The following is a 25,338-nucleotide window of genomic DNA, read 5'->3' on the forward strand; positions in this document are numbered from 1 at the left end:
TTAACCACTGAAGTACATTGAAGTACATAACATCCTTTTTTTTCTGCTCGGCCCAAATGTCATGTGTCCTCCTTCAACAGCTGTAGAGTCCTGTTATTTTTATTTTTTAAAATTTATACTGTGATTTAGGGCATACCTCTGTTCTCTGTTTCAGCTCAATATTCTTCATTCTGAACTGGCAAAACAGCTTGCAGATACAATGGTTCTACCAATAATACAATTTCGGGAAAAAGATCTTACAGGTAAATTTTATTTTAAGTTTTCATTTTCCTCATGTGTTCCTTCTTGCTTATGTCTCAGTTTATTATTAAATAATGTCATGTAATAATTTATTCTTTGATGATTCACAGAAAAATTTTTTGGGTTGTTTTTTTCTGCTACAGAATTTCATTGACAGGTGCGTGCTTTTACTCAGACTCCAATAGTGCAAGTTCACAACATAAAATTTTATACGCCGTATGGTGCAAGTTTGAAAATACACAGTTCTGTACTTTGTCGGGTCACTCTGCTTCTACACTAGTGTAATTTTTATGAAGTCATTGATGTTATAATGGCCTAAAGAAGGAAAATTTAGCAGTCAACCTGGCTTGCAAACTGTATTTATCCCACTTCAGAAGTTTTGGGTCGTTTGAAAAGCACAAGCAAGAATGCTTTTTCAACTGCAGAGTATAGTGTATTCCCTCCCTTTTAATGAATCAGTCTGCTTTAAATCCTTGCCGTCCAAGGGTAGTTTAGTTCCAAGTAACCTGATTGCACAAACTTGGAAATTCTTTACGTAAACAGCAGATCAATAATGCAAACATTTGGTGCAATTTCAAAAGAAGTTCATATTCAAGGTCAAGGACACTCTAATGTACTTATGCAACAGAAACATGAGTTTTTAGTGCAGCGTTTTCAGGTTGTTTTTTTTTTTTTTAAAAGCCCACTTCTCAACTCCCTAAGCGCAGTCCTGTTTATGTTCTTTTTTAAAGACATCATTTTGATGGGAGACAAAACAACTACAGCAAAATAGTGACTAGTTCAGGTTCTTTATATCATAGCATCTCATTTGAAGTTGTGAAGACATCAGTGAATGTCTTGTTTATAATATAAAGTCAAATATAAAGCAGCATCTGGATAGTGAGATCTTGGTTCTGTAAACACTTTCCCACTTCTTTAATGTGGCTTCACTGATACAGTGATTTTTCTCCCATTTTTACGGATTCTGCCCCCTGATTCATAAAAGAAGACACAAAAAGAAAATACAAGTGAAGCCTGCAACCAAAGCCTCAGCTGCTTCGTGACAAAAAATGAAAGTTTCTTCAGCTTCCCTGGATGCCAGAATCTTTTTTGTTCTATCCATGCATCCGTCCATCACAACCTCCATTTTTCTCTGACACAGTCTGTAGAACAGCGAGGTGTGGCCGTATTGAAATTTCATCATAAGATTGAACAAGGAAGATTAACTGTGTTCTTGTTTTTACTTTTGATCTTGTTATGTGTAGGTATTGAATACTGTAGAAACCTCTAGGTACAAGTTAGTCACACCTGGGAAAAATTACTGCCTGTCTGCACTAGAGTCGCAAGGAAGTGTTTTGGTGAGAAAAAGGTGGCTTGAAGCTCATTCATGTGTAGGTTGTTACAAATAATCAGAGACCGTGATGACATCATAGGATTTCCCCTTACTCTTTTCACAGTTGCATGGTGTCCGTTCTTGAGAACGTGCTTTCCCTGTAGCTTTTTGAGAAGGGTTTTGCCAGTTGCAGCATACATTGGTATGGACACTGAGGGTAGCTTGTGTCCAACACTTGTGAAAGTTGAGTCGCCTGTTTACTTTCTCTTCCTTCTACCTGCATCAGAAGCTCATGGTCAGTGTTTGTTACGTAAACATCGTAGCCAGCAGTCAGATGTGTTAGGTACCTATTTCTTGTCACAAAGAAACTTAGCAAAAAATGTTCCACACTGATGAAGATTCATGTAGAGGAAAGAGGCTTAGTTCATCTGTCTCTGGGACTCAGATTTCTCGGTATCACGTAAGCATTGTCAGGAAGTTGTTCAGAACTGCCAGTCTTTTATGATAGTGGTAGGCCTTTTGTCATAACAAGCATACTGAAACGGTGCTTCTTTGGGTAAATTACACTGGCAGATGAGGAATCTTTTTCACAGTGATAGCTTGCTCGGTCAAGTAAACTCATTCGACTCTTGCTATCTGCTGATTCATTTCTCTAGCAGCTGATCTGGTTTATCATTTTCAAGACAGGCACAACTTATGCATCTCTGCTTTGAAAGGGTTGGAGTGACTTAGGCATTAAATGTGCTGTAAATGGTCTCAGTTGAACAAAGTGTTTACGGCTGTTTTTACTTTGAATATTTGATTTCTCTTTTCCAGAAGTAAGCACGTTAAAGGATCTTTTTGGCCTTGCTAGCAATGGTATGTTTCCCTGCTTTGTTTGTTTCTAATGGTGTGCACCCATTATATCACAGAAGACATTTTTAATCTACGCACACACACATCACATTTCTAAAAAAAATAATATTCCTTGTCTACAGAACATGACGTGTCCATGGCAAAGTATAGCAGGTTACCGAAAAGGAAAGAAAATGAAAAGGTAACAAACGTGAAAGGGAAGAGGAAAAGTTTTTATCAGCTGTTCTGTCTGCATCATTGTTCACTTATGAACTTTGGAGGGTTCATCAGTTAAATTCACAGTAGCTCAAGAGTACTTGTGATTTCATTTCTAAGCAGACGCAAAGCTTTTAAATAGCAATTCCGCAAAGTTATACCTGTTTTCTCCAAGTTAGGCAAGTGATCAAGTATTGTGCTGAACTAGAGCCCTTCAGATCCAGGGGAGCTCTTCTGACAGAGGCAATCCAAATGGCTATAAATAGATTTTTATAGGCCTACTGTTGTACAGCTGATGTGACAATGCTGTATAACTGGGTACAATTAATTGTGAACTGCCGTGAAGCCTTGTGTCTGCTGTTTATAAAGCATTCAATTTTTTTGCATCTACCCTCCTGCTAAATTTCTCTGTATGGGCTGTCATTCCACTTCCAGTACACATAACTCTGTGGGATTGTTTTATGTTTCTTCTTCTTTGCCCACTGGACCACTATTCCAAAGTATATCCCTGTACACCAGTAAGCGTGTGACTGGCCCTTCCTTAAGAGCACATCAGTTCTACAGGATGGTCCTTTGAAGGAAATGCATTACAGAACAGAATGTGACGTAGCATATTGTGAATTATTCATCTCTGAATTCTGCACTTGCAAACTTGTGATTTCAGCTGCAAATAAATTTCTTGCACTGAGATCAGATCCAGAATTTTTGCTGTGGTAGTTATGTAGTTTATAGTCACAGGGGCTCCCCAAATGCTTCAGTATGTTGCCAAAGAAGGGCTTGAAGTACTTGCTTTGGGTTTTGGATTTGCTTTCTTAGTTTCTCATCCTTCATTTTAATGTGGAAAAGTTCTGTAATGAGAGTTGTTTAAAGGTAACTTGAAAATAATCAGTAAATATATCCATGTGCACAGTAACATTTTGTCAACGTCTTTATTAATTTTTATTCAGCTTAAGGCAGAAGTTGCAAAAGAAGTGGCAAATGCAAGAAGAAAGCAGCATCTTTCATCTCTGCAATATTACTGTGCCCTGAACGCTCTGCAGTACAGGAAGAGAGTGGCAATGATGGAACCTATGCTAGGATATACACGAGGACAGGTATGGACAGTAAAGCATCTATATCACTTAGACGTGTCCCTGGGAAAAGTAACACGTTGTAGCTCTGGATTTTTTAATTTTTTTTTTTTTTTGAGAAGGGAGGAAAACCTTTATTCAGCTTGCCTAGATTATAACAGCTGGTTTTCTTTGTGGCAGATAGTTGAATGTTTAGGTATTCAGGAAAGATACAATATATTAAAAAAAAATCCAATACACTTATATGCAAAATCATCCTGGGGTTAATTTTTTCGTGGCTAAGCTATCAGTGCAGCAGCATTTACTTCCACTGTTGACTCTGTCTGCACAAACTCTCCTATGTAGCAGTTCCCTTCCTGGCACATAATGTTCAGCATACTGATGAGGAGCGTACATGATGAGGAACAGAGCGTGCACTGGAGAACTGGAAGGACAGAACAGTAGAGTGGATTGAGCATAAGGCTGGCAAATTCTCTTTCTAATTTTTATTCTGCTAGCAGTTTGACAGAGCATTTCTTAAGTCTGTAAAATGTGGTAGTAATATTGATAATCTGACTCTCCAGGATGTCAGGAGGATCAACAAACCAGTGTTTTCACAGCACTTGATTCTCATTACCACCTATTCTAAGGGTCTGTTGTGCTTTGACATTGACAAAAAAAAGCCTTGGGAAAATGAGAATTGGGCTGTGAAAACAGGAGAAAATGGTTGCAGTGCTCTGTTTGGGATTGTAGTGTGGATCGTCATCTCCATTGTCCTGTGCCTTTTGCAGATCATGTGCCCCATATAAAATAGGTAATGAATGAGAATTCAGTCACTTTCTCTACCACAGGAGTTCACACTGCTTCTCTGCGTTAATTATACTACGTGAAAGAACTACATTGGTTTCCTTTAGTGGAAGCCGAACAGAACTTTCTTTGCCTGTATTTTATCTGGCAAAACTGCCATATCTCAGTGCTTTATACAGGAAAGTCTTAGGTTGTCATGGGAATGGCTGAGTAGCCAGAAGCCAGTTGGTATTGATGCTTAAATACGGTGAACTATCCTTTGGCCTAAGTATATATTTTCTTTACTAATTACTCAACACGTGTCTCATATTTTACATTTCCAATGAATGAGCAGGCCATAAGGAATTTTTGGAAGAAGCAGTGGCTAATACAGGGTTTATTTGACTGAAGACTGACATCAACATCTAAGCTAGGTATGTCGGCCTGTCATCAGTGAAATTTAGAGCTCTTCCCTCCTGAAGTAGGCTTCTGAAATAGGTGAATCATTCTTTGAGACCGTGCTTTCTCTCCTTTGTCTGTAAAGGGCATGTGTGGTCCATAACGTGGTTGCAGAAATCTGTTCCTGGTAGGTCCTAATGATGACTGTGTGCCCTACAGCAGGCACGCTGATCCATACCAGCTAAATGAATTCATCTTCTGTCACAAAATGTGAACTTTGGCCTTAGTAGCTTTTTTTTTTTAGCTCCTTCAGTAGACAAAATCCATGGTAAATTTGTAGTTGATACAATTGATTGCCCTGGATGCTTCTGCTAGCACAGCTGCACTTCATCACTTTCTGGACTGACTTTGCTGTAGCAGTTTAAAAATTTCCAGGTTAGAGCTGGTAGCCCAGGTTGGACTACTAAATCTCATGGATGATTTGTCCCCTTCCTTTTGACATGGTGGCATTGCACGCAGTGGCTCATAACACCACTAGACCCAATTCTGCACAGTGCTAGCGTGGGAGAAGGCTGCCTGTTCCCTTATTTTAGTCATTTAGCAAGTGCATTGGAAACACACCTGTCAGCAGCCAATAGCTTATGTGTGTGTAAAAGGGTGTATGAAACGGTGGAAAGTTGCAAAAGTGAGAAATACAAAGAAAGGCAACACAGCTGTTTTGACCATGTGTTTGATCACCAGCCAAAAGTATCAGTCATAATGGGATAACACAGTCCCCACGGGCTGTTATTTGTCTGCCAAAGCCAAGAAAACTTCCGGTGCCCAGTGTTCTGTTATTTTTTTTTAATTATTTGTTTTTTCAGATCAACTTTTTTAAGAAAGGAGCAGAGATGTTTTCCAAAAGAATGGACAGCTTTTTGTCATCTGTTTCAGACATGGTGCAAAGGTAACACAATACTTTAGCGCTGTAACCTTCAGCACATAACAGTGAGTGCCTCTGTTTCTTTCTCATGAGAGTCCTTAGAGTCCTTCCATGCTTGCATTGCATTGTCAGGCATATTTTATTAAAGCAGCAGGTGGAAAGGAGGTATGTTTGTACATATAAAGGAAAATGCTGTCAGTGCACTGCAGAGAGTATTTTTGGAGTATAGGCAGGAACTATATACAGTAAAGTGTTCACATGGTTTTTTACATCCCTGTGTCTCTTCATGGACACAACGCATGGAATCTGGGCTTGAAATGGGCTAACAGAATTAATACAATAGAATTAAAATTCATTCTGAATTAAAGGTATTTATACTTGCTGGGTCTTCTGTAATAATACTCTAACAATAACCCATTAACCTCCCAAATAAGGATTTAGGGCCTATAGCATCTCATGTTGTAGCTACAGAAGGCAAACAAAACTCCTTGCCTTAGAGAACACATTAATTGCATCTAGTATAGGCTGTATCGGTCCACTGAATTCAACTTGCTTTGGCCAAGTCCTTATTTCAGTAAACTGCCTCATTTTTGTACTCCTAATTCTGTGATTATTTTTCTTCCCCGCCCACTCCCACTTGTAGTTTTCTAGATTGACGTTTTCTTTATGATTAAGTCCCTGTAAATGTACACTTTACATTTAAAACATAATCATATTTGAGAGAATATTAATAATTTATTTTAAATCAGCTGGAACACGAAACTGAGTCCTTCACTTCATACCTTTCATATTGTACCATATCCAAACCATTACTTATTCTGACTCTCATAGCATTTTAAAGAACGCATACTGTTAATTTGAGAACAGTGTTGTAAGTAATCTCCCTGTATAGTTGATTCTTTCACTAAATGATTCTTTACTTCCTGTACCTCAATACTTATTTACATATCTTTTCACGGTCACTTCTGAAATAAAACCCCCCACAGTCTACATAGCAGTTTCTACAGACTGGAGGACAGATTTTAAACTCCCTTGAAATAGTGCCCTTTATTTAGTAAGGCCAGAGCACCTTTCTTTTGTCTTACAGGCACAGTGAGGATCCTGCCATTGCAGTCTCACCGTAGAATAAGCCCTTGTTTTCTGAAGTCTGATGGATTTGAATTCTGGATAGTACACAGTAGTAAATGGAAGCAAAAATACGCTGCTCAGTTGGTTTGCTGAGTCTGGGTTTTGTCTTAAGTCTGTCACACAGCAAAGCTTGAAAGTACAACTCAAATATAACTAGTACAGGAGTGTGACATCTTTGGAAAAACCAGAAGAGAAGCTTGCAAAATTCTGAATGACACCGCGCAGCTTAGCAATTACTGACACAGGGCATAGTTTCATGACTTAAGATTACGCAGCTACTGAAAACCGTGCTGCCCACTCCTTTCCTTCTTTAGCGCTGGGGATCACAAGGCCTCAGTGAGTCAGGTCTGCTTGCTAATCAAGTTAAAAGCCTTTATTTGTCAGGTTTGTTTTCTTGGAACAATAAGCTGATGAAACCCATTGTGCAGTTACAGATTTTCAGTAGTGATGTAGTCCTGCATCTGTTTAAGCTGATTGTGAAACCGAGTCTTCATATTTAAAAGTATTTTCATTTATACAGTGAATATTCCTAACAGTATAAAAATACGAGAGGACAGATCATTAAAATATTCTCAGTAACCAATTGGTCTAAATGCTGCAAATGCATATAATTTCAGAATTGTCAGCTTTTCTCTCCTTTCTACGTTGGAGATAAGACAAACATGCCTTAAGAAGGGGAATCCAGGCTTGGGAGCCATGAAAGTGCCAGGGCAGTTTTGTCAGAAGCAATTTGTGGTGCAACAAAAAAGGCTGATCAAAAGATTAATTGAAGTAGTGCTTATGCAAAAACTGACAGCACTGTTCCATTTTATTTCAAAATTGAGTTGAAATAATTCTTATTCAGACATTTAATGATAATGTTGAAAGGCACTAGCTTGCAAAATATGGTCTAATTTAATTCAGATCTGATGATGATATTACTCAGCCTCTCACATGACTTGGCTAGGTGGTAGGATGAACACAGCTGGCTGCATTTTGGAGGTGATATGGGAGCTTAGGAAGTCTCCGCTTCCTAAAGATGCTGAAAATCTGGAAATAAGCTAATGTGAAACAGACTAACACCATGATGCAAGAGTGACTCTTCATCTGGCCGGTCAGATACTGCTTAGTGCTGACTTAAATGCAGCACTGTGTCTCTAGGTTACTTCAACAGTTACAGGATATCACCAACTTCTACAGAAGACTGGGGAGGAGAATGGGAGAAGAATCATACGTACTTGCCTTGTACTTCTCCACAGGCTTTTTGCCACTGTCAGAGACAGGATAGTGGACTGCATGATCTCTGGTCCTGCTGAGTACAGCCTGTCTTATGTGCTCATGTTCTTCAAAAGGTTTAACCGCTTGGGCAGGAAGTAGGAAGAAAGTTGCTTGTTGCATACGTGCAGGTATTAATGACTTTTTAAGGTATGCAATGACAACTATTCTTATGTTCCCAGCCCATGACTTTTCCTGGATACAGTTCATAACTCCTCAAGTTTGGAAAAGTTAATAAAGAAATATTTGCTAGTATTGTTTCTCTGAAAGTCAAAGAACAGTTGCTGCAGTATGGACCTCAAGAGGTCATGTAGCTCACTCTCCAGCCGAGAGCAGCGCCAGTTAGAGCAGAGTGCTCAGCACTGTGTCCAGTCACATTTTGAGCATCTCTGTCTCTCTGTCTCTCACACACAACACAGAGCATCTGGTTAAGGCTTGTGTCTATTGTCTCTTATCTTATCACTGTGCACTTCCAAGAAGGGTCTAGCTCCATCTGGTGTATACCCTCCCGTCAGGTAGTTTAGCTAGTAGTAAGATTTCCCCCCACCCTTAGCCTTCATTTTATGAGGCTGAAAAACAATTCTCGCAGCTTCTTCTCATGTCACATGTTCTGGCCCCCTAGCCATCTTGGTGGATCTTCTCTTGAGTTTCCTGTCTTTTGTGTGCTGGGTCATCAAACTAGACACAGGACTCCTGTTGGAGTCTCAAAAGTGCTGAAGAGACGGGAATAATTACTTCCTTTGACCCATTGGCCATACTTTTGCTCATGCAGCCCAGGATGTGACTGTCCTTTTTTTGCCACAAGGGTATGGTGCTGGCTCAAGTTCAACTTGTCCTCAAGGACTCCCAGGTCCTTTGCTGAAAGTTGCTTTCTATCCAGATGCCTCCCATCCTTTCACTTTGCACAAGATGATTCCATCCCAGGCAGGACTTTGTCTTTGCTGAACTTCATGAGGTTCCTGTCTGCCCAATTCTGCAGCATGTCAAGGTCCTGCTGAGCAGCAGCCCTCCACTCTAGCATATCTGTCAATCAGTCTTTCCAGTTTGGTGTTATTTGCTCCTATGGGTTGTCCAGCTCTTGTTAATGACTGTTAACCTGTAAGCCTCAGTATTGACCCATGAGGAACATCACTAATAGCTGGGTACCAGTTGGGCGCTCTCTCACTGATTACAATCCTTTGAGCTCAGTAGTCCAGCCATGTTTTCTACCCATCTTGTAGTCAACTTCTCCAGTTTGTATTTCACCAATTTGGCTATAAGGATACTATGGGAGACCATGTGAAAGGTCTTGCTGAAGTCAAGTGAAACAGCATCCACCGCTCTTCTCCCATCCACCAAGCTAGCCATCACAGAAGGCAGTCAGGGTGGTCAGGCGTGATTTGCCCTTTGGTAAATCTCTGCTGGCTGTTCCCAGTTGCTGCCTTGTCCTTGGAAATGGCTGGGTAATTTGCTCTATAACTTTCCCATAGGCTGAGGTACGGCTGGCTGGCTTCTTGTTCCCAGCTTCTTTTTCTTGCCTGTCTTGAAGGTGGGTGTGACACTTGCCTTTTTTTTTTCTGTCCTTCCCTGACTGCAGTGAACTTTTGAGGACGATAGAGACCAGCCTTGCAGGAACATTAGCCAGCTCCCTCAGGACCTCAAGTTCACAGACATGTAACCAGGCCTCAGATTCACAGAAGGGCAATGCAAACAAATGGTCTAAAACCATTTTCTACTTCCTTGTCCACAGCTGCACCTAGGACCACTTGCAGCTGACATGAAGATCTAAGCCCTTTTATGTAGAGTTTATCTAATAGTTATTTTTTAAAATATTGTATTAATTATATCACATTTTCAAAATGGCAGGCCTTTAGTTGCTTTCCGATTATGCCCGTTGCATTGACGTTTATTGATCAGAAGAGTCTGCAAGTGAAACACATACTTACTAAGGTTGTTGGAAACAAGGCAGGTTTATTGGTGTAATGGGACTGGCAAGTGGTCTTTGGGAACCTTTGAAAATTAAGTGGCTCCCAGTGATTGCCTGACAGTAGAGGTGAAAAAAAAATGATGAAGGTATTCACTGGTATATGATGACTCTGACCTCTCTTTGCTTGCTTGTTCCAGTAAAATGGCTGCTCTGCTTCCCCCTTTATGCCAAATGTCTCTTATAGTAATATTACGAAAACATAGATGTTCAACACTGCAGTATATACCCATATGATGTTTCTGCAATGAATTATCACTTTCTGAGTTAAATTTTGCACACAGATACCCTTTCACAGTTACCACTTTCAGAAAACTGGATTTTTACAGATATGTTCAAAAAGAACTCAGTTTTGCCAGCCTGCACCAAGGATATTTTCTGAATCACACTGAAGTGGAAGACAGTATTATAAACAGAAATTAAAGCTTAAATGAGGCTTGAGCTATAGATTTTTATTACAGTGTTCTGAATTCAGGGAAAACTTACTGTTGAACGTCTGTGACCAGTTAATAGGTGGTCTTATGGTGGGAATTCCTGCATGTTACACAGTTGCAGGCATAAGACAAAGTTCTGTGAAAGCCAAGAGATACACAGTGAAGCCTACTTTGAACTGTGCTGCTATACTAGAGCAACATCTTTGTGTGTTCAGCAGTGTAAATTCATACAAGCATGGATTTAAAAGCTGTCTCTCTCAAAAAATAGAACTTAACTCTTCGCTGTCAACACTTAAATGTTTCTCACGTGTGCTTGTTTCAGCTTTACAGAACAACCCCATAATTCTGATAGTTATCTCTCCATACTGCTTGAGGAAAGAAGATAACTATGCTTAATACAAATTGCAAAAAGCAAAACATAGCTAGTATATGTGAGACACATTGGGTGTAACATCTTCAAGCTGGGCTTTCAAAATACAGAGCAAGGGGAAATCCTGGCTGCACTTTCGCTGCCAGCTCGCCAAAGATAGCCATATTTTCCTTAAACCACTGTTAATACCTTCAGAGCAGATGCATCTTGTCTCCTTAGGCTCAGATGACATTTTCTGGGAGCAGTTTCCCATTGTATGCATCTTCCTTCCATTCTTTCCTAATTGCACTGATTTATCTAGTCCTTACAGAAAGCAGTGGACGTGTAGTCTGACATTACATTTCCTATGAAGTCTATTTGAAAAACAAACTCTATCTTGCACTGCTCTCCAGTATAATCTCAACTGGTATTTTTGTTTACTTTGGATTACAGATGTTAGCTATATCCTGGTATAAATTGACGAATGATGGCTTTGGGTTTGTTTTTTGGTGTTTTTTTTTTCTTTCTTTCTTTTTCCCAGCATACAGGGAGAGTTGGATGCTGAAGCTGAAAAAATGAGGGTATCCCAGCAGGACTTAATTGCAGTTAATGAATCTGTTTACACCCCAGATTCTGATGTAACTTCACCTGCTATCAATAGAAATCTCATCCAGAAGGCTGGCTACCTTAATCTTAGAAAGTAAGAAGACTGTTGCTACCCGCTGGTTTCTTTAGTTACTGACTAGTTGCTTTTTTTGGGTGCTTTCTGTTTGTTTGTTTGTTTTTTGGTTTAGGTTTTTTGTTTTGGTTTTGGTCATAAGACTCCTCAGGTAATGAAGTTTGAGGCTCCTGAATCACTGTGGTAGCCATACTCTTCAGCTCCTAAGTATCACTGTCATCTTTGGAAATGCGATTTAGAAGCTTAAACCAAATAAGAGGCATTTGAGACTGTTTTCCTGAAAATGAAGTTTACTTCTGGTTGAATTCACCTACAAGGATGATTTCTTGAATTCAGGAGGCTAAAAGTTAGAAACTGATGAGGCTGGATTCAGATTGTTCCCAGTTCTTAGGGTTAATGAAAACTGTGTTCACAAAATAAACAGCTATATTTTGTAGTTAATACATGTTTCATAAATTGATTCCTTTACATAAATAAAAGCTTTATGGACAATGCAAATGCATAACTTTGTATACCACACCTAGAGTTACCTCTGCAGATTTTTCAAATAAAATAATTCATGAGCTTCTGCAGAGCTATGGATATTCATGGCATGTAGTAACCCTGTTTATGTAATTGATCAAATATCAGTTTATTTGACTAGTAATATTTTTTGTTTGTGAGTGGACTTTTATTAATGTCTCATAGCGTTCTAAGAGCTGGATTGCAATATAGTAGGACTCCATCGCTAGGGAGAAGGTGGAGTTCTGAAATACTGCTTGCAGAAGATGCTTTTTTAAATGATGATTCTTTGTGCTGAAATTGCTCATGCTGCTCTCTAGCTTGAAAATACTGGGTTTTTTTTTTAATCCAGTTTAGTAGTCTTTCATGTCAGTTAATACTGATAATTCTTCTATTCCTTAACTAGGAGATACTGCAAAGAATGTTTTTAACTTGGGATGTTTGGAATTAGTTTAATTCTTCAGCTTTCACTAAGGATTAGTCTCTCCCAGGAGTAGGTGCTGCTTTTACTTCCTAACAGAGCCTCATCATAAAAAAAATTCCAGGGTTGAACATAAAGTTAAGATTAGCATCAGAATATGTTTGCAGTTTTTTGTCTATTTGGAGTAATTTCTAAATAGTAATGAGTCTTTATCACTGCGTCTTTTCTTTAGTAAAACAGGCCTGGTGACTACAACTTGGGAAAGACTGTATTTCTTCACTCAAGGTGGCAACTTGATGTGTCAGCCAAGGGGAGCAGTGGCTGGAGGATTGATTCAGGACCTGGACAACTGCTCTGTTATGGCTGTAGATTGTGAAGACAGAAGATATTGCTTTCAGATCACTACTCCTACAGGCAAAGCGTATGAGACAGGTTTTATTTGAGGACAGCCAGTTACACCTACCCTTTCAGATGCTGTTTGATGTAAAACATGCTTGCTGTAATATAGTAAGCCTTTCTGGGTTTCCAGAAGGGTGTTTCCAAATTAAAAGCATGTTCCTTCCCATCCTCCCCCACAACGGCCTGAACAGCCCATGTGGTATCCTTTAGCTGCAGCTCTTTTGTGATTTTTGTTCCTTTGATGGTGAATAGACGCAAAGCTTGGTGACGTTATTATAAGACCTGGAGTCCTGGTGTCCACTGCTAGCACTGATACACTATGTTTATATTTTAGGGGTATAACCCTTCAAGCAGAAAGCAAGAAGGAATATGAGGAGGTAAAACTATTTTCTTAATGTTTGTACATGACAATAATTGTTATATACAAGTGAGCTCGAAGAGTTCAATTTAATGTTTTTCTTCCAGTGGATTTGTGCCATCAACAACATCTCCAGACAGATCTATCTCACTGACAATCCAGAGGTGGGAGCTTGTTTCCATCTTTCAGCCCATCCCTTCCGACTTACTTTCCCGTTCTTCCTTATATGGCACTATAAAGTACGTATATAAAGGAGCTGTTCTGTCTTGTTTTCGTAGGCAGCTGCAATCAAGTTAAATCAGACAGCCCTACAAGCAGTGACGCCCATTACCAGCTTTGGGAAAAAACACGAGGTTCACCACCCCAGGTAACATTCTCACGTGCACAGACTAGAGGCTGTGCTCAGTCATGCTCATTTTACAGGGCAACGGTCAGCCAGGAGAAAGCCCTGTTTAGGCCCTGGCTTTACAAGCCTGTGTGTTCCAGCAAATTCCTTACTTCTCATGTTTCCTACTGAAAGCCATAAGAGATGCTAAGTGTTGAGGGTAATGCTTAGTGCTCCACATCACAGCTTTGAAGCTCCTTGTGGTTGCCATTGGGATTTTGCTGTTTCTTTGGAAACTTAACACAACGCTTTACTTGCAAGTGCTTTGCTTGTAATGTGGGTAATGCAGCAGAGTCCCCAGTACACACTGAAGTAAGTATATTCTTGCATATTACCTCAAGCAGTTCCTGTCAGTCTGTCGCAGGAATATGCCTTATGCAGCTGTCAGAATAATTACTGTTGTTCTCTTGTGCTCATTCAGGTCGATAAAGCTCCTCTCCTTCAGAACTTGTTAGTAATGCTCTAGGATATGCTTATATTCAAAATATGTATTTTATGTACCGTTTCTTTGTGTCCACGTGATCCTAGCATCTTGCTCAGTGGGAATTCTTCAGACTTTGTCATCAGAGTTGGCTTTCAAGCCCTGTGCTGGAGTGAAGTCCTGCTTTCAGAAGCAGTGTGATAAATAACGTAGGGCTAGTTTGTGTCACGCTGACTTCAACATGAAGAGACTTCTTGCAAGTTTTGTCAGAAAATTGTAAATTCTTACTCAGATATTTAGTTCCAGAAATTCAAACCTTTTCCAGATCTTCTGCCTCTCAGGCCAGTGCCTTGACTATGATTCCCTTTATCATGATTGCTTACAGATTCCAAAGATTCCCTACAGCCATGGGGAATGCCAGTCAATTTCCTTCTAATTTTATTCACAGTACAGCTGTTTTACTTGGATTACAGATTTATAAATAGAAAAGTATTGCTGTCTATTTCACTGGGCAAAGGAAATAGCTATTTCATTGACAGCTAATCTCTCAAGTCACTTTTACATCTGTACACAACCAGAAAACATTCTAGAAATAGAAGGATGCTGCTAGTAAACTCTGTACCATATGCAGTGATGAGTATAATTACAACTTACGTAGCTGTGGGGAAACTTAGCATTTCATTCTTTTTGAGAAAAGGTGTGGGAAGAAATCTGACCCAGAACGTAACACTTCTCGACTATCACATTGTAAAAAGCCTGCAGCCAAGTAAGGCCTTAAAAAGATGGCGGGGATTGCTACGGACACCTGCAGACACAAGTCCAGGTCTTTGCTGTTGGAACTGGTAATGCAGCTGTAAACAGTGGCCACTGGAGGGCAGGGAGGCAAACAGCAGCCTATTGCTGAAAGTCTGCCCACACTCGGAGTGCATTCAGGTTTAATATACCAGCATTTGCTTTTTTCCTAAATAATGTTGAGTACAAAAAAATAATAAAATCTCTATTTTATTAGAGTCCTCAGTAACAGGTAAATAGGAAAATACTTCTATTTATGTTTATGTATAGTGGTTCAGTCGCGCCTTGGATTTTTGAATCATCTTGTCTCCCTTCCAGAGCAAAGATAGGGTGTCACTGATTGATTGAAACACGCTTTTTTTTATTTCCTATTTTCACTTTAGCCAGAATGTAAAGAATATGGAAAATGATAAAATAATTCCCAATGAATCAGTTGGCATTCAAGACTCCACACAACTCATTGCTCCTGGAACACCGATTCAATTTGATATCGTACTGCCTGCCACAGAATTCCTGGACCAGAACAGAGGTGGCAGGTATGGCCAGGGAGAGTGATCGATTGCTTTAACAGAGTGATTTCAGGGGAGAAAATTAGGTATTGCAGCATGTATGTGCGGTGACCAGAATCTGTAATGAGAGTTTCAATTCTTATTTCACAGGCGTGCAAACCCATTTGGCGAATCTGAAGACAGCGGCAGAGATGAGGAGGAAGGTCAGTGCTTTGTTTTTTCCAGATAAAATTAGTCATGATTTTAGGCCTAATTCAGCTGTCAGCCTACCCAGTGTCTCTTAGTGAAAGCACCTGACACCGTGGAGCAGCAGTAACAGACCCACAGTACAGTTAAAGGTAGCTACCTTTCAGAAGTCAGTCTTCTAAACATCACTACCTGAGAAAACAAACAGCTTTTTCATTGACGGTCCAAGCTGTACTCCAGATTAGTCTTATTTCAGATGTTTAAAGGCAAGAAGATTTGGTTTGCTTGGTTTTTGTCTTTCATTCTTCGTCTTTTTTATTTTTATAAAAAAAGGAGCTCCTGAGTTCTTTAGAAAGGGTTTGATTGGACCATATTATATTTCTGCTCCAGTTTGAGACAGCTTAGTAGCCATTTCCTACCTACACATACTCTGAAATCTACAACCTAGATCTCTCAGAGGCCCAGCACATGGCTAGCAGCCAGCAGCAGCAGCATGTCTCTTTCAGCAAAGGGAGAGTTTTTTCCTGCTGCCCTCTTTCCCTCCTCCCAGTGACATGCTGGTAAAAGTCAGCAGTTCTGACCTTCCTCTACCAGCACATGCAGGGCTCAGACCCTGGCTGTTCTCCTCTTCCTCTGTGCCAGTTACAACCACCACCTGGAACCCACAGCCCCTGTCAGAAAACTGCTCACAGAACCAAAGCAGAACTTTTTGAACACTCTCACTTGCACATACTGTCCCATTGCGAGGCGGGGTGGTTGCAGGCTGCCCAACCGCAGGGCCGCTGTGACAAGCAGGCACCTCCACCCTGCCAGCAGCAGCAGCACCCTGCTCCACTGCAGGATGCAGAAGAGTACAGCGCTTAGGCGACTGCCCTACGTCTTGTACCGCACAAATGGATCTGTGTAGCTCAGCTCAAGCTGATGCTTAACCATCTTTGTGGTGTCTTGTGCAATGTACGCACAGCGTTGTGGCCTTTGAACAGTCACGTTCAGCAGGAGTCATCCTGCTGGACCTTGCTCGCCACCAGGCATAAATGGAGCCTGATCAAACAGTGGCTTTGTTGCATAATGGCTACTTAGTTGTAAATAGTTTACGGTGATAGTCAATGAGCAAGGCAGGATTTAATGAAGACCTCACTGGAATCAGCTGCATGGAAGGTCAGAAGGACTCAAGAAAGTGAGCAATGTGCAGGGTTTAAAGGTAAGAGTTAATCTGATGGAAGCCAAGGCTTGTGCACAATCATAAATCTGTCACGGGTTATGTGCACCTGATAACAGGGTAGGCAAGTGAATTTTACTGGCTAATCAAATAAGGCATAAAGGACCCGTTACACTTCTAAAGCTTCCAGGAAACTGTGATTTTGGCTTTTTTCCCTCCCACTTACTGTCAGTCCAAGCACTGTTTAAAACTGGGTCAGAGCGCTGCTTGGCTCATAGCAGGAAGTCACCACCCCCAGGTTTGGTGTTGAACTTCCAAAGTGAAAAATATAATTCCGTTGACAACTTCAGCTGCTGGAAAACTGAAGTAGCACAGTGAAGGAAGTCACGCCTTTTATCTTCCAGATTCGCTCTTGCAGCAGATGTTCATAGTTCGGTTTTTAGGATCTATGGCCGTTCAGTCAGATGACACAAGTGAGGTGATTTATGAAGCCATGAGACAAGTGTTAGCTGCTCGTGCCATTCACAACATATTCCGTATGACTGAATCCCATCTCATGGTCACCAGCAAGAACTTGAGGTACTGTAAAATCTTCAACTTGTCAACACTTTGTTCTCTTCATACAGCCTGTGATTAGTGAAGTATTTTTGGTTTTGTTTTTCCAAGCAAGATACCCTTTGAGGGAGCAAGATCCCAAAATTCACTTTACTTTGTAAAAATGTCTCTTGTCTTACTCTGTAGAATCTAGAAATCATCCTTCTAAGCTGTGAGAACATCCTACCAAAATTTAGGGGATGCAGTGGGGCTATAAAGCCCTGCAGAGATACAGAAACAGATGAAAGAAGGGGGAAAAAAAAAGCATTGGAAGATTCTCTTTCCTTCCATGTATTAACAGCAAGAGAGCCATCCCTGTCCTGTTGTCAGTATTGTCACTGTAGAACATGTTGATACAAGACGTTTGAGAGGACAAGGGGGAATGGACACGAGTTGCTCTTGGGGAGATTCCAACTGGACACGAGAGGCAAATTTTTCACAGTGAGAACAGCCAACCATTGGAATAATCTCCCCAGGGAAGTGGTTGATTCCACCACATTGGACACTTTCGAGAGTCGTCTGGACAGGGTGCTGGGCCATCTTGTCTAGGCTGTGCTCTTCCTAGAAAGGTTGGACTAGATGATCCCTGAGGTCCCTTCCAACCTGGGATTCTGTGGTTTGCTTTGGCTGGCGCACCTTTATGTCCATACGCGCATTTGTGCATTAGCCCACGTGCTCAGGATGCCCTCACCAAACGGGTGGTTCGGAAGGATACTATGACCTCTGCACATCAGGCAGCTGCGAGTCAGGGTCTGTCTATATTGAGCCTTGCCATTGACCAACTTGCAATCACAGATAAAGCATTTGATTCTGTACATGTTTCCTCATCTGTGAAATTGCTATAGTGATTGCCATGCTATTATAAAGCACCTTGAAATAACTAAGAGAGACACGCTCTAAAATCACTTTCTTTCTCCCCCCGCCATTATTGCAGGTTAATAGATCCTCAAACCCAAGTTACACGAACAAGCGTAAGTAACTTTTGTTTTGAATCTGGTTTTCGACCACAGTCACATGAACTTGGGCTCTGGGCCAAGCTAACCATATGCTGGTTAAGAAAAATCACTACTTCATTATACTTTTCCAGTTTGAACTCGCCACTGTGACACAGTTTGCAGCTCATCAGGATAACAGGCGGCTGTTTGGCTTTGTGGTCCATCTCAGTGAGACTCCGGGAGAAGAATCCATGAGCACATATATTTTTGAGAGCAACACAGAAGGGGAAAAGGTTTGTGTAACTTTTATTAAAATACTTATTAAAATACTTTATTTAGAAAACAGGTCTCGGGCTTCTTGGCTTATGCACCTGGGAAACAGTGCTATAGAAGCAAGAGCAGCTCAATTTCTTGCCAAGAAAACATGCCAAAACATGCCTTAACATGCAAGCTGTTGATGGCTTATGTCTACAGGGGACCAAATTTATAGCTAACGCAGCAGCACGTACAGCAAGGAGGAAAGGACGTGGCTGCTAGCACCAGCGTTAAGAGGTGGGGGAGAGGGTGCGTGTCTAGCACCAGCACTAACAGAAGCGAACGCCAGCTATGGGAAGACGTGCATCTGTCAAGCTTTCAAAGACAAGGCAGCCGTACTGCGTTAACGCCACTGCGTGCGTGCTGCATGTGGCTGACTATCAGAAATAAGGAACATGCTGGAGAATTTTTGTCTTAAGAAACCAATAACTCTGTTGTATGCACTGGGAAAGATCCCCCAGGTTTGGAAATAAAGTTTGGTGAATAAAACTGAGGTGAGTACAAAGACTTACCGGCCTAAGTGAGCTTTGAAGCAGAACCTAAGGTAGTTTTATTTTTATGTAGTTAGCACGGTGAATTGGTATTCCACCTCTACTTCTAGACCTGTATTTAAGTTTGCACTGACACTTCAGTTTCAGTCCCAGTTAAGCAACAAAACCAAACCAGAACTGAGCTTTGCATACTTTTTTTTTTTTTTTTCAGATTTGCTATGCCATTAGCTTGGGAAAAGAAATCATTGAGGCACAGAAGGTAAGTTTGTTTCATTCCTGGTGTCTGTGTCATGATGCATCATGTTCTGCTTTTGGTCGTGCTGTCCAGGGACCTCTGGTGTGCCTAACATAAAAAATCACTGCCCCTCTCCCTAATGCCAGAGTTTTACAGATGTCATTTAACGTGGCCCCTGGGTAGTTCATATGAAAATTAAATTCAGAGTGACTCTGCAGTAGCTTGATTTGAGATAAAATTTGCCACCGTAAATCAAATTCAGAACTATACAAATCCAGTTGTTCATGTTTGAAAGGAAGCAGTGAGCAAAGCTTTCAAAAAAAACACCAACTCACTCTTCAGGATGAAGTGTAAATCACACGCGTTGCTGTTTTACTTTAGGAATCGTCCCTTAGGGAGGAAAAGCACACACTGTTTTCCCACTTAAAATGAAGGGCAAAGTTAACCTTGTAGATAAATTTATCTACAAAAAGATGTGACACCAACACATTAATATTTGCTGTATATTTTTGCTGCTACATTTTAGAACAAGTTGGGGAGATGAGCTTTTACTCACAGGCAATAAGCACAGGTAGAGTGATTAATTTCTATTTAGACAGTTATTTTTTCTCCTTTTTTTTTCAGTAATTACATCAGTGCTAGATGAGAACAGCAAAATAAAGGGTCAAATGAATGACCTTTTTCTTATATACCCAAGGGGTGGTTTTACTGAACCAGAAAGGATTATTTGTGTTTTAAACCTTTAAACTAAAGGCTGTTGTTAAAAAAAAAAAAAAAAAAAAAAAAAAGAGAGAGAGAGAGTTGCAAAACCTTAACAAGACGACCTGGGAAAACTGTGTGTTCCTCAAAGGTTGCTGCAGCCTGCTCACCTCTGCATTGGTCTTGTTTTTCTTCAGGACCCAGAAGCATTGGCTCAGCTAATGAAGTCTGTGCCGCTAACAAATGATGGGAAGTTCATGCTTCTGAACGATCAGTCAGAAGAGGATGGAACTGTGCATGAAGAAGGGGAGGAGTCAGAAGCATAAAAAAAATCTCATCTTTTCCTTCAGCCTCTGTGGGAGCCAGAAAAGCAGGGCCTCATTTGCAAGGAGCTCTGGTTTTCAGTCATCAGCGCACACAAGGCCGGTTTCTGTCTTCCCACCAGAGACAGCGTGGCCTCTTTGCAATGGAGTTTCCTCTGCATTTACAACAGAACAGCAGCAGGACTTGGCCTTCGAGCCTTTTTGCATTAGTGAATGTGCAGCGCACGGGTGCGTCTGGGAAGCTGACAATCTCGGGGACTGTTCCAGCATCAGCCCCCAGCGGCGGGCAGTCAGGGCAGCATGGCTGCCAGCCGCGGGGGGTTAATGGCATTTCTTCAGATTTACATGGTGAACAGCCTCCAGTTCCACTGAAGTGAGTGCAGGCTGTGCGCTGCCAGCTCCTTTAACAAATATCAGGCCTCAACTTTCCTACCGTAGTCAGTTTTCATAGTTTGCATGAGTATGTGCATCTGAATGAAGGTTAAAAATGCACTATTTACTTTATTTCCAGATGAAGTTATTTTTAGTCTAGTCTAAGTGTAATAAGATTTATCTTTTGTGCTAGCCTATTTACAGAACAATTTGTTAAACACTAAATTTTTCCTATTAATATAATCTATTTTTATATTGCATCTAGAATAATCTTACAAAGCAAATCTAAGTGCCTACTCTTACCTTCATGGAGACTGCACTCACACGTTCTGCAATAATGTACCTCCTTCATTTATAACTCTAAATACCACTGACATGCGTGCAGCAGAAGCAGACGGCGAATGTGGCATGTTAGTTGGGTGCAGTTTTTCTGTGGTTAGGTTTCTTAAAAGTTAAATTGCCAGAGATGGTAACTGTAGGACAAATAAGTACTTTTATAATAAGAATTCTTTGTATTTTTAACATTATGGTGATATGCAACCGCTGAGGCTACCAGCAATCTTTGGTTTTAAGAAACTTGAGCAATAAAACGCTAGATTATACATCTACAATGTATTGCCTAGTTATGTAGTACATGCCTGAAATTAGACACTAGGTCTATGTGGCTAATAAGTTCAGATTTTTTTTCCCCTTCCAGTTTAACCTGCAAACAGGAGAAACTGTACTTTGCAAGAACAAACAAAAATAAACAAAATAAGCAGTAGGTAGTGGGGGGGTGTGTGTGGTTTTAATCTGTGGCATAGTTTGTATTAAGATAACTGGAACAAATGGCTGAAATTCCTCAAATTTATTTTAACTCTTCTCAAGCGTTTACTAGGAAACTAGATTTTCTGTAAGCAGCATTGGAAAGATCCCAGTTTGGAAGTGTTTGACACGGAGTAAATTGAATTTAGCTGGTTGGTGAATGTTTGGAAGACCCATGGAACAGAACTGTTAACAACTGACAAATACTTCTTCATAAATAAAAGTTGAAGCTGTCTTATTAAAAAAGTTAAAACCTACTGAGCTGATGTTACTGAAGAGACTAAGAATGAGGTTCTCAAAATGACATTTATTAACACAGTTTTTATGTACATAATGTTCTCTACTCACAAACCAAAGAGACTGAGGTAACAAAACACCCTTTTGTACATGAGTTAGGAAACATTAAGTGTTACATTTGGTCCTTCGTACCTGAGAAGCTGAAAACAGCTGTTGTTGATGAACATCAGATGAAAACTCAAATTTAATTCTGATTACAGACCACATCAGGACCTCTGGAATCTACCCTGTGGCAGCAGCAGCAGTTCACTTCCCAGTGACCGGGCGCTGCTGCGGCCATCGCTTAGCACCGGTCAACACAAACACCTTTTGACCTTGGGGCTGAAAGCGAGTGAGGCAGCGGCTGTGCTCTGCTCCCCTAAGCCCCTTGCTGCAGGGAGGGAGGGCGAGGCAGCCCCCTGGCTTCTGGCACAAAAGGGCACAGCACCATGTCGGAAGCAGGCTGCGAGACCCCTGGCAGAGCAGCTGCTGCCATGGGCAGGCGCAGCAGCCTTGGCACCAGACTGAACGCGCCAGGGCACTGGCAGCACCCGCCTTCTCGGGGAGAGAGGCTGGCCTTGAGCCTGCTCCGCCCCTGACATGAAGGGGAAAAAAACCCAACAGATCTGTTTTATGTCCCTGCAGCAAACTCATCATCCTCACTTTCCTTTTATCAACTCTGGGAATTTTGGGTAAGCACATTCGGTGGAGTTTGGGGGGGTTGTTAGTTTTAGCTCTGTCGTCTCACCTCCAGCCAGGCAGCTAGGGTCCATTTTGTTCCTATAATTGGAACAGGAGGGCAAAAGCAATGAAAACAGTAGTAGCACCACAGCAAGAATTTTGCACCCTTTTCAGCTCCTTGGCATAGGGAAAGGATTTAATGTGACTCTCTGAGGCAGAGGAGAGTGTGACATCCAAATCCAGGGCCCACCTTGTATTTCAGACAAGAAAAAGCTTTCTGCATGTATATGCCGCTACATGACAAAAAAGAAGGAAATACAGACTACAATCCTGTATTAGCAAGAATAGCTCTATTATCACTGTACATATTTGTGTCTATGTATATACTTTTGCTGTATATAGTATACATTCAGGTGTCCCAGATTAAACAGGGTTCTATAAAAATAGGCTTATGTCTTTCCTGTAGAATTTCCATTGCCAGAACCACATGAATGTTAGCCGCCATACATTACGAAAACACACAGTCCAGTTTATGTTCAACCACAAAGTATTACCATCCGAGATAGCGTCTTTCCAAAAAAGTGGGAGACGGGGAAATACAAGTGCAGATTTTTATTAGAGCTTGGGTAACGTCCTGACTGTACATAGCTACCCAGCAGCTCCACCCTGGGGGAAACGAACACCATCGACACATGATTCTGCAGCCGCTGTGGAAGAAGGAAATGTAGCGCTTGGCCCTTCCAAGCCAAGAACTTACGTGACTTCAGAGGAGACAGGAATGTGGAAATATGTACGCTGCAATTGCAACAGTATGGAGATGAGCAGCAGCAGCAAGAATGCTGGTCTCAGCAGCGCTACTGAGTGTTCAGTGCGGGCACGATTTGGTCAAAAAAGAAAGTGTACAAGTTACAAAAAACCCAGATGTATCAAAATAAAAAAAGCAAAAATATAAATCAAGTAATGCAGCATTCTTTAGGGCAGTTTCTGCAGTTATAATGGATTAAAACCAAAAGCTTAAATCAGCTGGGCTCATTAAAAAAAAAAATCCATGAAGCTTCTGTGATATGTTTTCAGAACCAACAAAAGGACTTTTGTATCAGTGTGGTCTTCCCAGTTGCAACAAGACATCTCTCCTAGCTTTCTGAGGGTTGAAGTGACTGGCAGGAAATGGCAGATCACCAGCAGGTCAGGAATTGTCTTAACCAGTGACCCAAGGGTGGGTGGAACAATTTGACCATTAAAACGTTACCTTTGTTGTATTTAAGAGATGAAGGAAGCTGGTAAGTATGGTCTAAAAATACAGTTAAAGAGTGCCAAAATAACCCCCAAAAAGTAACTCGCAGTTGCACTGACTAGAGTAGTTTATTCTAGTTAGTAAGACCTAGAAGTGTTTAATGTTCTGGGAGACTAAAACACAACTGCATCCTTTAATGAAAGTGGTGTTTACTTTTAAGCTAAGTCTAGCTACCTACTTAAGTTAGGAATCTGAGTAACTCTTGCACAGTCTAGAACCTCTGCTTGCAGGCATTAACAGATGGTATATTTATACAGAGTTCTCACAGTGTTCAGCAGCTTCTGAAGCCTGCAGTGCAATTATTGTTAGTAATCAGGCATTTAAGACTGTATGAACGACACAGACGGTACGACAGACCTACAAAGGCTAGGAAATACAGAACTGAGGCTGAAACTTGCGATTAGGCACAACATAGTCAAGAAGTGTAAGATCACTTAATAGTTACAGACACCCGTCACACAGTGTCTGGTCATAAAAGGAAGAGCTGACTGCGGTTCTGTCTTGGCTCTGGATTTCCTTACTTCTGTAGATGCAAATCCGACCTTCGGTATGAAACGAGAAGTAATTTATTATGTTAACTTTTCTGGTTTTCCCACTCTCTGCTGGGGGGGAAAAACCAGCGGGGGAAAAAAAACAAAACTCTTGACAGGATCCTAAGTTCCCACAGTGCAAATACAATCTATAGTAATAACAGAGGTTTGTGGGATAAATCGTTAATAAGGATTTCCATTTTGTGTGACAGCTTTAACATACATTCACAACGTACACTGTTACGCCTACAGTGTAATCTGTGACTGCATTAGATAGAACAGGGCTGTATGAAAACATGTCAATTATTTTCTGGACAACAGATACGCACAATATCTTGATTCAATGGTGGTTGGTTTTTTTTCTGGTTGAAGAGATGCACCAGTTCAAATCTTAGACCAACGGCCTGTCTTTTTTATTTATTTTTTTTTAAATGCCATGTTAGAGATGCAAGAATGCATCTAAAAATTAGTTGTTTTTTTTTAATCTGCACATCTGTACTTCAAAATAACTACCTCCAAGGTCAACATTCTATACAATTATTTTCAATGTAAAGAAAGTGCTGTAAATAATGTAAACTCCTGAAAAATAGGAGTTTCTACAGGAAATATAGACAAACATAGACCTAGCCTCTCTGGGTGCTAGTATACTACTGTACATTTTTCTCTTGGGTTTAACAGAGCAAGTAAATCAAATCTAGAGATTTTACCTCTACAGAGTGTTACTGGTAACAACAAGAACATGAATTATTTGAGTAAGTAATCACCACCCATACCAGCCGTATCACTTCACAACAGGATCTGCAGGTGTAGAGTTGGAAAGATCTCCGTTGCTTGCCTTAACAGATTCTTCTACAAAAATAAAAAATAAAGACATGTTTCACATTTTATTCAAGGCAGTAAAGACAAAGTCGTAGCACACACATTATGCTGATGTCATAACACACTTGATACAGCATTCCATGGTCAGCATATGCAAACTGACCTTGCAGCACAAAGGTCCTGGGCCCTATGAAGAAATCTGTGTTTGGGGCAAAAGGTTTCTTCAATCAGTAGAACTTGTGTAAAGCTGACATACGCACGCTCACACATTTTG

General features: G+C 40.8%; 2 protein-coding genes across 4 annotated transcripts in view; one reads left to right on the forward strand and one right to left on the reverse strand.

Moving 5' to 3' along the window:
- Positions 1-21,717, forward strand: part of APPL2 (adaptor protein, phosphotyrosine interacting with PH domain and leucine zipper 2) — a 39,781-nt gene extending 18,064 nt beyond the window's left edge. Inside the window, exons 5-21 of the mRNA XM_064455981.1 lie at positions 155-242; positions 2,369-2,410; positions 2,530-2,588; positions 3,550-3,696; positions 5,700-5,782; positions 11,428-11,586; positions 12,720-12,908; positions 13,221-13,263; positions 13,352-13,408; positions 13,523-13,611; positions 15,226-15,378; positions 15,502-15,554; positions 17,101-17,275; positions 18,225-18,261; positions 18,378-18,518; positions 19,243-19,290; positions 20,163-21,717. Of these exons, the coding sequence (XP_064312051.1) occupies positions 155-242; positions 2,369-2,410; positions 2,530-2,588; positions 3,550-3,696; positions 5,700-5,782; positions 11,428-11,586; positions 12,720-12,908; positions 13,221-13,263; positions 13,352-13,408; positions 13,523-13,611; positions 15,226-15,378; positions 15,502-15,554; positions 17,101-17,275; positions 18,225-18,261; positions 18,378-18,518; positions 19,243-19,290; positions 20,163-20,291 (1,692 nt within the window). The 3' untranslated portion in view covers positions 20,292-21,717. The remainder of the gene's footprint in view (positions 1-154; positions 243-2,368; positions 2,411-2,529; positions 2,589-3,549; positions 3,697-5,699; positions 5,783-11,427; positions 11,587-12,719; positions 12,909-13,220; positions 13,264-13,351; positions 13,409-13,522; positions 13,612-15,225; positions 15,379-15,501; positions 15,555-17,100; positions 17,276-18,224; positions 18,262-18,377; positions 18,519-19,242; positions 19,291-20,162) is intronic.
- Positions 21,718-21,751: 34 nt separating this feature from the next.
- WASHC4 (WASH complex subunit 4) overlaps positions 21,752-25,338 on the reverse strand; it is a 42,654-nt gene continuing 39,067 nt past the window's right edge. For 2 of the 3 annotated variants that reach the window (XM_064455971.1, XM_064455955.1), the window contains exon 33: positions 24,635-25,094. In XM_064455971.1, coding sequence (XP_064312041.1) covers positions 25,027-25,094 — 68 coding nt within the window. In that variant the 3' untranslated portion in view covers positions 24,635-25,026. Of the gene's footprint in view, positions 24,258-24,634; positions 25,095-25,338 lie in introns of those variants that run through there. The other variant, XM_064455963.1, reaches the window with a different exon arrangement.

Source organism: Phalacrocorax carbo, chromosome 1 (genome assembly GCF_963921805.1).
Source record: "Phalacrocorax carbo chromosome 1, bPhaCar2.1, whole genome shotgun sequence".
Taxonomy (NCBI): Eukaryota; Metazoa; Chordata; class Aves; order Suliformes; family Phalacrocoracidae; genus Phalacrocorax; species Phalacrocorax carbo.